Raw genomic sequence first — 13658 nt, forward strand, 5'->3', positions numbered from 1 at the left:
TGCCCTCATTAATCTCCAAGCAAATGACACTCTCCCGTTAGCCTGTACTCTCCTTTCGTAGAATCAAGAGCTGGAATACGTGTATATACTGATAACTTCCACATCGACGTACTTTCTTGTATTTCGTTCTTTTATTCTTTCCCGCTCCAGCTGGTCCTTGATGAGATCTCCCGCTGATCGATCTATTTACTGCACTGATGCCCTGGCTTCAGCAATTATCTAATGCGCGATTTACATAACTGTTCGAGCAACAAGGAACGGAGGATCTCCTAAGATACTTGTACAACAGGACTGATTCTTAATGTACCAGGAAGATACCAAATACGAGTTTTTTTGCTAGTGAATTTGTAAAATTGAATTGTATTGGTTACGTACTCTAGAAATTTTATTAGTTATGAAGTATTTCGATATTTTTATATTTAAGAATTTCTATCAAAAAAATATTAATTTCTTTATATAAAGTGCTTTTGTCTATAAACTGTAAATTAAATGTCTATTAAAGAATATTTATGTGTACGAGAAGTACAGATTAATTTTTATAAGTTTATTAACGTGAAGCAGTTCGGAATTAATTAAAATAATTTTATTTCATAGGTATAGTTTTTTCATCTATTTCGTATCGAACAATGAACTTATCAAAATATTGTCAAGTATATAATTTTATCCTATTTTGGTAAATCTTAAAATACCTTTTATTAACAATTAGTCGTATTTTATATATATACAGGGTGGTTGGTAACTTGTGGTACAAGCGGAAAGGGGGCGATTCTACGCAAAAAAAGAAGTCGAAAATATAGAATAAAAATTTTTCGTTTGAGGCTTTGTTTTCGAGAAAATCGACTTTGCGATACGTTATAACGGATCTCACTGTAGATCGTTGTCTCGATGGAAAAATAAAAAAAAAAATTAAAGAAATAAATTTTTATTCTATATTTTCGACTTCTTTTTCCGCGTAGAATCACTCCCTTTCCACTTGTACCACCAGTTACCAACCACCCTGTATATATATATATATATATACAACGAGGATAAAATTAAAAGAATGAATAAATATCACAAATGTCATTTTTTACTTTGTTATTGGGTAATGACAAATAGTTTTCTCTCTCTCTCTCTCTCTCTCTCTCTCTCTTGTTTTACTGTTTTGAATTCAGAATTAGATTAACTAAAATAATTCATTATCTATTTTCAGGTTTGTTGCTAGTTAGAAAATATTTCAAATTTTCTGTTCAAAAATTACTGGAAGATATGATATCTATAAACAGAAAGTGTGTGTTATGTTTTCCTGATGCTTTTTAAAACTTATAATTTTCCTTACATCCTTTTAACTAGATTATACTTTAAAAAATCTCTTAACACTAAACCTACCGACACTTCGTGTATACCTATTCCTACCGTGTGCGGTCAAAATGACAGGTGATTAAAGAAGTAATAATTTTTATGATTTAACTTAGATAATGGTTAATTTATAACTAAATGTATATAAAATGATGAACTTTCAAAAAATTTCGTCCAAATTTACTTTTGTTGAATTTCAATTATAGACTTAAATAGAATTACACTTTTATTTATATAGAGATATATCTTATTCAAATTCGCTGCATTTTTTACAAATTATCTTATTATCAAATGAACATTTGCCGCATAAATATTTCCCGCATCTTAGACAAATTTTTATAATTTTGTAACCTTTAGAATTTTTTACTTAAGTTTTTTGTAGTAATGAATCTGATTTTCCCGCGATTCTTTATATAAAAGTAATGTATGCACTAGGTTTATAACTAGCAATTTTGTGAATTCTCTGTAAATTGGCCCCATACTGTAGATACCATTGCAAATTTATTGGTTCGTAAACGTTGGCTTCTTCCGCTCTTCTTATCAAATCGTATAAACCTCATAATTTCAGCAAAGTCATTTCTGCTCATTGTTTTCGAAAAAAATGCAGGTCTCCAAATTTTATTCCACAAATATGAGACTTCTAAATCTTTTATATAGCATATAGCATATAGCAGAGCAATAAATGCATCTAGTTTTGTTGCATCTAGCTCCCTTTTAGTCCCCAATACTCTAAATTCTTCTTCCGTACATTTTATTATATGATCCCTTATACGGTGATCAATGATAAAATGCCGTCTTTATTTGTCCTTTCATAATATGCCGTTTAGCATATCCCTAAAAATATTATGAACTGACGTCCTGCCAGGTTTGGGACTTGCATCTAATTCGCTCCAAACTGTCCCATCGGGCCCAGTTTCGATACGTTGGTTCTCTACATCAATCTCACCCTTTGTTGTCAACGATAATTTCTTTCCTTTTTGCCCTTACGTAAACGCTTATTTATAATATTCAACTCTGATTCGATTGTAAATAGCTTTTTCACGTGTTCTCATGTCGTTTTCAGTTGCTGAAGTTTCTTGTTCATCGCACACTGAACAGTTTTCTTCTACGTCAGTTATTTTCTTTTTATAATTTTTTTTTTTTCGAAATCTTTTGACATTTCTCGGATAAATATTTATCACAGAATAATACCATATACGGAATACAAAATTATTGTCAAATTTGATATGCTTTACTTTTTTTTCTATAACAGCTTTACGCAAAATGCTCTGAGATGCTCTCTGTCTGAGTTTTAAAGATAACAAGTTTAGATGTCGACTGATTGAGTAACAAACTGAGATGTATTCTGGTTGAAAGGACGATAACAAGTAAGAATATGGTCTGTGACGGCGATATTTATACGAAAATATTGATGGGTGCTGGCCGTTCTCCACTAAGGGTTACTCGAGGGTGGAGTTGGGAAAGCTTGCCCGTGTTTTATCGCAATGAGCAATAACCCTCAGAAATTTCTCGATTTTTAAAATGTTTGTAACAATTGACCGTAAAAAATGCTAAATTTTATGGCAGTTCCTTAGGACTATTATGGGCCTGAGTTGATATGTCTTGATAGCTGATAGCCATCTTTATCGAGGGATGGATTATGTTTTATGACAAGATTACGGGTGTAACAGCTGTTATTATTTGTTATTACTGATTTTGTTTGTCATTTGACCATGAGATAGCTTTTTCTTTGTACTGATTGCATTTATTTTAAGGCAAGGCAGAGTACAAATTTTTCTCAGAAAATAAAAGAGCAAACTAACAGTAAATACCGAAAAATATATTGTATGTATGTTTTAGGAAAAGTCAAAAATTATGAAGCCATATGATAAAGTTTAAATATGGTTAACTTTGTGTAGAAGTTCGAGAGCGGTCAATTTGACCGCCGCTGGTAGGTTTAGTATTAATTCCTATTTGACGCTAAACGTTTATGTGTAGTCACCCTATATATTTATAATAATTAAATAACATAGACAATTTAATAAAGTAATATTTAAAGTAACTAGTAGCACGAAAAATACCTAATAACACATATTTTACGATAATAAAACTTATCAGATCAAAAGTTTCTTACTGCACTTGTCTGTCATTTATTTTAAAATATTCTTCTTCTTCATGAAACTTGTATAAAGAAAATTGTGAACTAATTTATCATACAATTTGAATATCCAATTTTTTTAAAATATTTTCATAAGAATATTAGTAAAGATTTTTCAAGTACATACAAATTTCTGTATTGGAGTAACAAACTCAAATTGGTGAAACACTATTAATGTAAAAGCCTTCCTAAATCGTTGATTGTGACAAAACGGAACCAGTATTATTATTGCAATTACTTTTAACAATATGTATTACTGCATAGTATCACAGATACAAAGTACTCGAGCTATTGAATTGTATAAGTTCTGATATTTATATAGGTCAAAAATTTTATTTATAATCAGAATTACCAATAAGATGTTTGAAAATTTAAAAAATGATGACCTTCTGAATATAAAACACATAACACAGCTGTTTGATACATAATTGCAAAATCATTGGATTATTAAAAATCAAGAAATGTTACAATTATTATACTTAATAACATAATTTCACTAATACCATTTAACCTATTAACCAAACAAAACGATTCCGCTCATTATTCTATTGTTAATTTCTTAGACATAATTTCTTTATGCTGTCTTTATACGCATTATGTCATATTTGCCCTTATAAGAATAGAAGCCGATATACCTGAAATTGATTTGTTTAATTGTAACTGATAAAAACAGATGTCAACAGTTAATAAAAAAATTTCATTGATTACCAAATTTCAGTGTCATTGCCAGAATATTTAAGAACTCTAGCAGGTTCAATGTCCATGGGTCTGGGCCTAGGACTTTTTGAAACAGTCGTAACGGGAATCGAGATCGTTACGTTCATATCAAAATTTACGTTTGGAGGTTCAGGACTGGAAATTGTGTCAGGATAATTGATCCTTTCCTTTAACAATTCCTCTTGCAATTCTTCCGACGGTGTTCGACAAATCTTCGAAGACTTTTCCCCGTTAATAGAAAACTTTTTAATAAACATTATGGGACTATTCGCCATTCGATAACTTTCACTTCGTTTCACTTTACGTTCGATTCTATCACTACCGCTAAATATCTGAGTTCTTTTCGTACAACTGTTATTGTCAGATATATCGCCAATATCTGAATCTACAACCGCGTCTCTTTCGTTTAACCTAAACTCGCTAATAACAGATGTAGTAGAAAACAACTTATCTTCATTTCTCAAATGACTATGATTCTCTTTAACATCTATCTCTTGGCTATCACACTGAGAGTTTAATTTCGCAATTTTTCTATGAAAGTTTGGCGTGTCCAAGTCAGACACTAGCAACTTCCTACTCGACTTCGGAGTATTTCCAGTCGATCTCAAATTTTTCGGACAGAGAGCCGATTTCTCAAAGTCGAGACGTAAATTTGTAGCTTTAGAAGCCAACTGAGGCGTGCTTACTTTATTCAAGACTTGATAATCTTTTTGAGCGTTTTGAATCAAACTATCAGTAGCGAATATCGGTGGGTGATTCTCATCGCAATTAATTACATCGGTGGACCTAACTATTACATTCTCTGTGAACGTTTTGTTAAAGCAGAGTTTAGACTTATTCAGATCTAACAGCTTGTTACTCGGTGCCAGTGCTATTGCCCCAGAGGTCGTTCGACAGGTGCTCTTGGCCGAAAGCAACGAAGTTCCGTTGGTGGTCAGTGGTGCGTTCAACTTGTTAGGCTGAGAATTCATCGCGAGTGTACATTGCGCTTCTAATCTACCAGCACAGCAAGTGCAGTCGCGTTCGTCAGTGCTCGTATCAGAAGCCGCCTTACCTTCGTCGTCTTGCACGTTGACATAAGCCCCGCGAACTTGTCGATGAGGAGTCGGACTCGTTGGACCAACCACCGTCGTAGGGGTTCGTACATAATCCGGACTGGCCGCGCGATCGGGACTTTTTGCCGCTCTGATGATCACCTTGCCTAATTGGGGTGAAGTAGGTGGCGTAGATTTGCTTGAGCCATCCACCGTGTCGCTGATCTTCGTCACTGCTCGAACGTTCGGCGTTGCACGGTGCAATAATGGTGATGGACTTGGTGACACTCCTTCTCTTACAAATGGACCTGGATTTTAATACAGAGGAAGGGGAAGTCATTTAATTAAATATATTTGAAGATGTAATTGATAGAAGAAATACAACGAGATTGTAAAGTTGAATAGATGTTTTATATTAAAACATGTTTTGGAACAGGTAGTGCAAACGGGCAAGGATTCTTATTCAAAATTAAATCGAAAATATGGAATAACAATTTTTTGTTGAAGGTTTAGTTTTTGAGAAAGTTATGTTTGAAAATTCTTTGTGTGCGAAGTACACGACAAAATTTCAAATTGAATTTTCTCGAAAACAAAGCTGCAAACGAAATATCGTTATGCTATATCTTCGATTTACTTTTTCATAAGAAATCCAGCTATACCCGTTCCAAAACACCCTGTATATTAGATTGTATATGCATATTATACTTAATTCATACATAATGAAATACAACATATAATATTTTCCAAATTGTCAAGAAGGAATATCTATCTCTACAGAAGCTATATCTTGTGTTTGAAATATACCAAAAACTATCTTTTAGATTTCTATTACTAATCAACAATGTTATGATTTTTTAGCATATTAATGAGTTTGTTATGTCCAGCAAACGATGAAACATGTGATTAAACATAGATTAAACCTGGATTAAACGTAGTATGTGCGCCTTTCCTCCTCTTCAAGCTATCGGATGAATAAACGACTTTGCCTTCCGAATCCAACATAACCCTGGCACCTTGTCTTTTTCTTTCCAAAGACGAATCAGGCTTCTTTGGCAACTCGCTTAAGCTAACATATTCAGCATCTCTCTTAAAAATATCTGAGTTCGCATAAGTAACAGGTGACCGAACAGGAGTCGCGCTAGTCGAGCAAGAAGCCGAATCTTGACGTTTGTCATTGTTATTTCTCACGTCGGCTATGGTGACATAGTCGCCGGAGTCTGCGTTCGCTTGATCTTGCATCGTATTCTTTGGCACTTGTTTCCTGCCCGGAAGTACGCCTCGAAGTTTGCCTAGAACCCCGCTTAGCGGATTGATCTTGCCCACCTGATTCGGTCCAACCGTGGATTTCTCGTTTGTAGGCAAAGATAATACCTGAATCGTGGCATAGAGGTTCTTGTCCTGTCCGTTAATCACTTCCATCTTGGAAGTGCCAACCGTGGCAGACATGAGTACCGAACTTCCCGTTTGCAGATCGATCTTTTCGTCCTCGGCATTTTTGCTTGCCTGATCCGAATCTCTTGCATGTTCATCGTCTGAACCTGGTGGCGTAATCACGCACATAGACGGTATGCGGCTCGTATTGATCGCAGTTTTCGAACGGATTCTTTCGATCCTCTCACAGCCTTCGAGATCGCTCGATTCAGAATATTCGAACTCCGAGCATGACCTTCCTGTGCATGCTGGACTCGAGGCTGATTCCACAGGCGATGACGAGGTATTATGACCACTGTCTGGAGACTCGCCGCCGTTCTGGTTTGGCCCGTGAACCTATTGAAAATTATTTAAATTATGAAAATTAAATTGTTTAATTAATTGTTTTTGAATGAATTTTGAAAGAAATAAAATTCACAGAAAGAAGAAAGAAAGAGAAAATTGAGAATGAATCCTTTTAGCTATTATAAAATGACTACGTAATTCGTCAAAATTCATTAATTATATATTTACAAATAGAGTATATTATTCGTATATATGCAACAATATCTTATAAAGGACAAAACAGTTCTTCTCCTTTGTGTTAAATAATATGTGTACATATATATTTGTATAATATATTTTTGAATTAGAATACAATTAATTACAATTGCAATTAGCAATTTAATTTTTCTGTAATAATTTTATTATTAATATTATTAATATGCCCTTTTGCATATTTTATTTCTAAAATTTTTATAACATATAAAAGATTTTATTTCTGTATACATAATCTATTTTTATAAAATGTATAAAATAATGTATAAAATAAAAACTCATATTATCGAACAGAATATTGTTTCAGTAAATTCTTTGTTAATTAATTATCTAAATGTCTCAATTTTTATTATAATATTTATATTTCTCATATACGTGAAAATGACATCATAGACCAAGACGAATTAATTTGTTTAAGAGCTGACTTTTAATTATACATACACAAATGGGCCATACTTAAAAAGTGACTTAATGAGTACATTAATTTGTTATTGATACAGGCTATTATCCTTTTTAACCTTTCGAACTACAATCTATTGCAGGAACTGTACCAGGAATTTTACACCATTACTCAATATAAATATTAGAAAAATAATAACACAAAAGTACCAAAAATGTTATTCACTGACCATTTAGTTATCGTTACTTAAAGCACATATAAAAACACGTACATTACATATTTTTATCTTATGATCAACCATTCTCAATCATCTCAACTTACTATTCCAATTTTTCCATCCATTAGTGGATCACAGCTTCTAATTTAAAGAAAAAATTGTTCTGGTGTTACATAAACTTTAGGACAAATTTACAAAGAAATTTAATGAATTATCAAATGAATATTATAATATGTGTACATAGATTCTAATGCAACTATCTGGATCTATCTAAACTGGATCATTGTTTTTGCAAGCATTGAATATTTTATTTTATAAGAGCATAGCGAAGAACTAATTAAGAAAATTTTTGTTCTATATGACAGCTCAATATAGCTTGGTAGAATATTAATACGTAATTTAAAAAGAAATAGAGATGAAACATCTGCGCGTGTCAGATTTGATCCAGCCTTCCCCGAGCGAAGGCCAATAAGCAAAAAATTACAAAATAAAGACAAAAATTTCTTTATACCATAGCGACAACAGTTAGGCTAGATTTCCTTTCTGGCGGCGGTGGTGCCATTAAAGCGGTGCAGACTGTGCCCGCTGAGCTCGTCGTTGTTGATGTTGAACCCCTTCCAAAGAGTTCGTATTCATTTTCGACAACTGGTGAAGTAGGATCGGAGCTGACATCGTTAGATTTCATCAATGGACACTGCGGAGCTGGATCCTCTTCCCTTAGAGTTTTTAAGCCAGAGTCCACGTGGAAGGAGGTGTAATAACCCTCCGTATCACAAGAATACACAGATGATGTTTCACCATCGTCCGAGAAAGGTATCACGGTAATATCTTGTATAATATCTGGAGTTAATGTACCCTCTGACGTTACCGAGGATGACGTTGATGTATCTCGTCCCTTAAACCGCCTTGCGTGACTCAAAGATGTCGATGATGTTCCAATTGAAGCAGTTGTCGTCGATCTATACATATTGTGATAATATGTATCGTTAATATATGTATATGAATATACATGTGCAGTGTGTCCTATATATCTGGAAACGTGTAAATGGCTTCAAAACTATAGATGATACGGAAAAATGTTTGAAACAATTAACGATTTCAAGCAATTATACAATGTCAAAGGCTCGAAGGGGACATGTCGCAGCGATATTTATTTTATTATGCAACGAAAAATCCTTGAAAAGCTCTATGAAGGCCACGGTTATATTTTTAAATAGGAAATTATACTTATACTAAATTATATACATACTACTACATATGCTTGACAAATTTTCAAACTGAATTTTTGTTTCAAAAATGAACGGTTATATGAAAAAAATGTATCCTATTTTTTCGACTTTTTTGTAGGTATAGATTAATTTGTTTTTTTTTTTTTTAATAGAATCATATGCTTCTTAATGGATCAGTCGATGCAGCTCGGTAGCTTCTACAAAAAATTACCAACCTACTTATTTCGTTCATACAAACTAAGATATTCAGAAATTATGGAGATCAAATCATGCATTCTGCATGTATATTTCATACTACTAATAAAAATGCAATTAGTTGTAAATTATAATCGTTCTGCTCTGTTTATATACGCGCTCTATAAAAATAATTATAAAATTAATATTAGTTTCTATTAATATAAATTTAACTATAATTATTAATATATATTTTAAAGAACACAAAAGTTACATCTTATATTTATTAATTCAAACAAATATGAAACCTTCTTCTGATAGCATAATCGAAAAAAAAGTATTTAGTGTAATTTAGAACTTGTTTTACTTTAAATAACTAAAGGATAAAAACATATACGTATATTTCATTATCCATTTTCAATTTCCTGTTATGCTATTAAAAGAACGATGTTTCTGCGGTATACGAGCTTTAATACTAAGTTCTCATTCAATACCAAAGTATCATTTCGTTTTTCTCGTAACGCATTAGCTCGCGTCGTAATCTCGAAACGAGCAACAGTCATACCTCGGTTGATGTGTGGTAGTGGTGGTTTCGCTTCCGATACTCGCCCTTCCGCTTTCAGAGGATGCACTCCAGTTTCCAGAGCTGGAATGAGGCGGCTCGTCGCGATTGCTTCCCTTCCGTCTTTCTCTTCTTTGGGCTGCGCTTTCACGCAATTTCACGCTCGGTTGTCTGTCGGTGCTCGGGACGGATACCGGTATACTCGAGGTGCTCTTCCCGCTCGAGCTCGAGGAACTCGGCTTCCTTTCGTGAGATTTGTCCTTCCTGCGCCTGGTTATTACCATTTCGTAAATATTTGTTTCTTCGGCTGTTCTCGACTGACCTTGATCCTGTTCTGACCTCTCTGTACTCGACGCGCTTGTCTCCTGTTGCTCCGACTGTTGACTGGATTTCGGACTGATTAGTTTCAATCTGGACATACCCCACGCTTTCAACGTATTGAAGTGAGATTTTTTTTCCGTCGGCGAGTCTTTCTTCGACGAACCCAATATATCCGTACTCGCTGATCGATGAGCCCTCGACGTTATATTTGACATTGTCTCTTCCACTTCTTCTCCAGTCGTTTCTCTATAAATAAAGCCAAAGATTTGCACTGTCGTGTTTGGATCTAGTCAATTCCTATCACGTATAATTTCACCCCCCTCCTGAATAGCCAAAATCAAACACGGTAGAGATAATATACGTATAAACTCACTCTCCGATAGCCTGTCGAATTTCCTTTTGATCGGTACCAGCGATCGTATTTCGTCTTTTTCCTCTGGGCCTGCGAGGCCTCGATCGTCGTTTCACCGCTGTCTCTTGATTTTCTTGACTAGACAGCAGAGATCTTCTTCTCATCGACATTCTTTCGAATCCTCTTCCACTGATATCTACCGCTACGATTTCCGCTGGGAATCTACAACACACATTGTGTCATCGTTACTAACCGGGACCAGAAATCAAAATTCGAAAGTCAATGTAGATGTTAACGATGGTCAAACATGAAAGATGTCGCAGATAATGAAATTAAAGGCACACACTTAATTTTGGAGCACACGGAATTTGCGATGTCTCTTATAACATATGTCACTTTAATAAGTAGAATCGAAAAATATTAATTTCATGCGACGCGGAGATTATTATTTCAAAAGTTACTCCCATATAAAGTTCATGCATACCGCAATAAACTCTGGTTGACAAACTTAGATCATCGTCATGATAGCGGCCTCTTTTGCGCAAGCAGTATTTTGAAGAACGCGAATTTCCTTGTGTCTATTCGTTGATAACATATTTCTAAATAATATTAATTAACCTTATTCCAAATTTAGATCAATACCAATTCATTCTGTTAATTGAGCTCTTAATAATACACATAAGTCATAAAATATGTGTATGTGTGTCCAAGTAAACTGCACAATACACATAAACTTTGTACAATATATACATGACTTCCAAAATAACGACTCAAAATAGCGTCTTAGAATTAGTATTTTTGGATTCTATTCGTTAAAAGTTAACATGTGCTCTAAAAAAAGTCACAAATCCGGGATACCCTAAAACGAAGTTCAACCAAATTAAACGTCGCTATAAGAAGTTATCGAAACGAATCCTTAATGAACTCGATGTTCTTCATAGTTCCGTGAAGCTATAGAAGATTTACAGTCGGGAAAATCGACAAAAATTGACTTGCTCGTATTCATTACACTTTTACGGTGGCGTGAATTTCCTGCTTACTTGAGAGCGATTGCTTGAACCTGTTCTTCGGGGCTAGGGAGCTTGTGATCAACGGCATCGTCAGTCGTTGTATCTCCAAGGATTCTGGACATGCAATCCGGTGGTACAGTAACGTCTCCGAGCGCTTCCGTAGATGTCCATCTTCGTAGATCCTCGATAGCAGCTGGCTGTAATGACGAATTATATGTGAGACAGAGTCACCGGATTTCCTCCTTCGATCTTACAGTTAAGGAACGAGAGTATAAGCAAACGAACGAATGCACGATATTACAACAAGGAAACTACTACTGCTATTATGTCGCTTCTGTTTCTAAGAAATTTGATGCCGTGGAGAAAAGCAACTAACATGTTTTATGCTCTACAGCACTGCGTGGGCGCAAGCATTGTCGGATGTCACCTCGTGACCAAGCGGCTTTCACGCACGGAATACGGAACGGATTGCGTTTCAGTTTGGCCCTTCTCTACTCTAGTGAGATGTACTCCTTACCAACTAAAAATGGATTGAGTATTTTTCACGTTCTCGATTCTTCCAAATAGGTTCGTGGCTCACCAACGAAACTCAACTGCTTCAACCCTTTACGTACTGACGTGTCGATGTGTGGATTTTCGCAAAAATTATGGATTATTGTTTAAGTGTACAGAGTGCATCTTTTATATAACAAGGTTTACAAAATTAAAGTATTTTTCAATTTATGTGTCTTAATACTTCTTTATAAATAATATAAAGATCTGCTAATTCATGTATAAAATTTATAGCTCTATTCTAAAAAATAAAGCTGATCTTGAAATATTCAAAATACCATCTTTCTCAGAGTGGATACTTATACAGAGTATCTGTACACAACAAACAAACAAAGTTAACCTTTTTATCTTGGTAACCTTATGCAACACAATAAAGCTACTTATACTATACAATGGCTCCTGCAAAATGATGCAACTTTTGGGTGAAACATTTTTACGGCAACATATAATTCGCGCATTCTAGGTCTTTTAGATAGCGTACAAGTTCGAAGGATAAACTACGATAATGTTATACGCTTTTAATGCAAATATGAAATTTTCCCTTTCGTAAGTAGACAAATTAATTATGCGAAAACTAATAAACAGATCGTCTATTTTGGTATGACTAGTATATACTTATCACAGAGCCTTGATATTGTATGGCATGTTTAACTAAAGTAATAAATGGAAAAGATTTTTTGCCCACAAAATACTACTAACTCCAAAAAGCGTTAGAAAATATGAAATAATTTATATTTATTTGTATTTTATTTACACACATATGTAACAACGGCTAGATTAACCATTTACTTACTAAACAGCATACTAAATATATTGCAGCCTTCTGAAAGGCGATGCAAAATGCCGTAAAATATTTCTAGTATAGTAAAAAGTTTCAATTCGTTTATTGCTCTATTATTCAAATTTTAATAAATTTACATTTAATTGCATTAAGTTGCATTATATTATAACAAAAAATCATCAAGAATATGTTTCAGTAGTGGCCAAATTGAAAAATGTCCCTTGCATATACGTGCGAATACAAATTACACTCAACATATTAATAGTATACAGGTTACACTTACTGATGTTACACAATTAGATATGCAAATAGACTATATATTAGTAGCATTTTTAATTTTTCGTCGCCTTCCAGAAGGTTGCAATATATTTGGTATGTTGTTTAGTAAGTAAATTATTAATCTAACCGTTGTTACATATGTGTGTAAATAAAATACAAATAAATATAAATTATTTCATACCTTTAGGTGTTGGACGATAATAGTTTTTTGACAAAAAATCTTTCATTTCGCATTTTTTAGTGAAGCGATCACTATTACAGAACCAATGTAAAATAGTTTTCATTGTCACTAATAAGGCAATAATTTATTCCTATTTTATTATTTAAAATCTATTATTTATATCAATTTTTAATTCCTATTAATGATTAAAGTTTCGCATGCGAATAAGGAATAAACCAGCTGTACACTGCTACCGATATTATACTTTGAACAGTGATAGATAAGGGTATTTCTATAACTTGATATTGTATCATATATCAGTTCACAATGACACCATACTTATGTCGGAAAACGAATCCGCAGAACAATGTTTCCTGCGAAGAGAAAACGAGTAGAAGCCTATATTATAAAACGCAATTTTAAAGCG

General features: G+C 33.9%; 1 protein-coding gene across 5 annotated transcripts in view; it reads right to left on the reverse strand.

Annotated features, from left to right (window-relative positions):
* gukh (NHS actin remodeling regulator GUK-holder) overlaps positions 1-13658 on the reverse strand; it is a 218705-nt gene that overhangs the window by 23876 nt on the left and 181171 nt on the right. For 4 of the 5 annotated variants that reach the window (XM_069115861.1, XM_069115851.1, XM_069115878.1 and 1 more), the window contains exons 3-8: positions 11490-11656; positions 10471-10671; positions 9780-10343; positions 8323-8770; positions 6147-6993; positions 5247-5534 (exon numbers count right to left, since the gene is read on the reverse strand). In XM_069115861.1, the coding sequence (XP_068971962.1) occupies positions 5247-5534; positions 6147-6993; positions 8323-8770; positions 9780-10343; positions 10471-10671; positions 11490-11656 (2515 nt within the window). The remainder of the gene's footprint in view (positions 1-5246; positions 5535-6146; positions 6994-8322; positions 8771-9779; positions 10344-10470; positions 10672-11489; positions 11657-13658) is intronic. The other variant, XM_069115871.1, reaches the window with a different exon arrangement.

The sequence above is a fragment of the Bombus flavifrons genome, chromosome 1, assembly GCF_040668555.2.
Source record: "Bombus flavifrons isolate JBK064 chromosome 1, iyBomFlav1_principal, whole genome shotgun sequence".
Lineage (NCBI taxonomy): Eukaryota > Metazoa > Arthropoda > Insecta > Hymenoptera > Apidae > Bombus > Bombus flavifrons.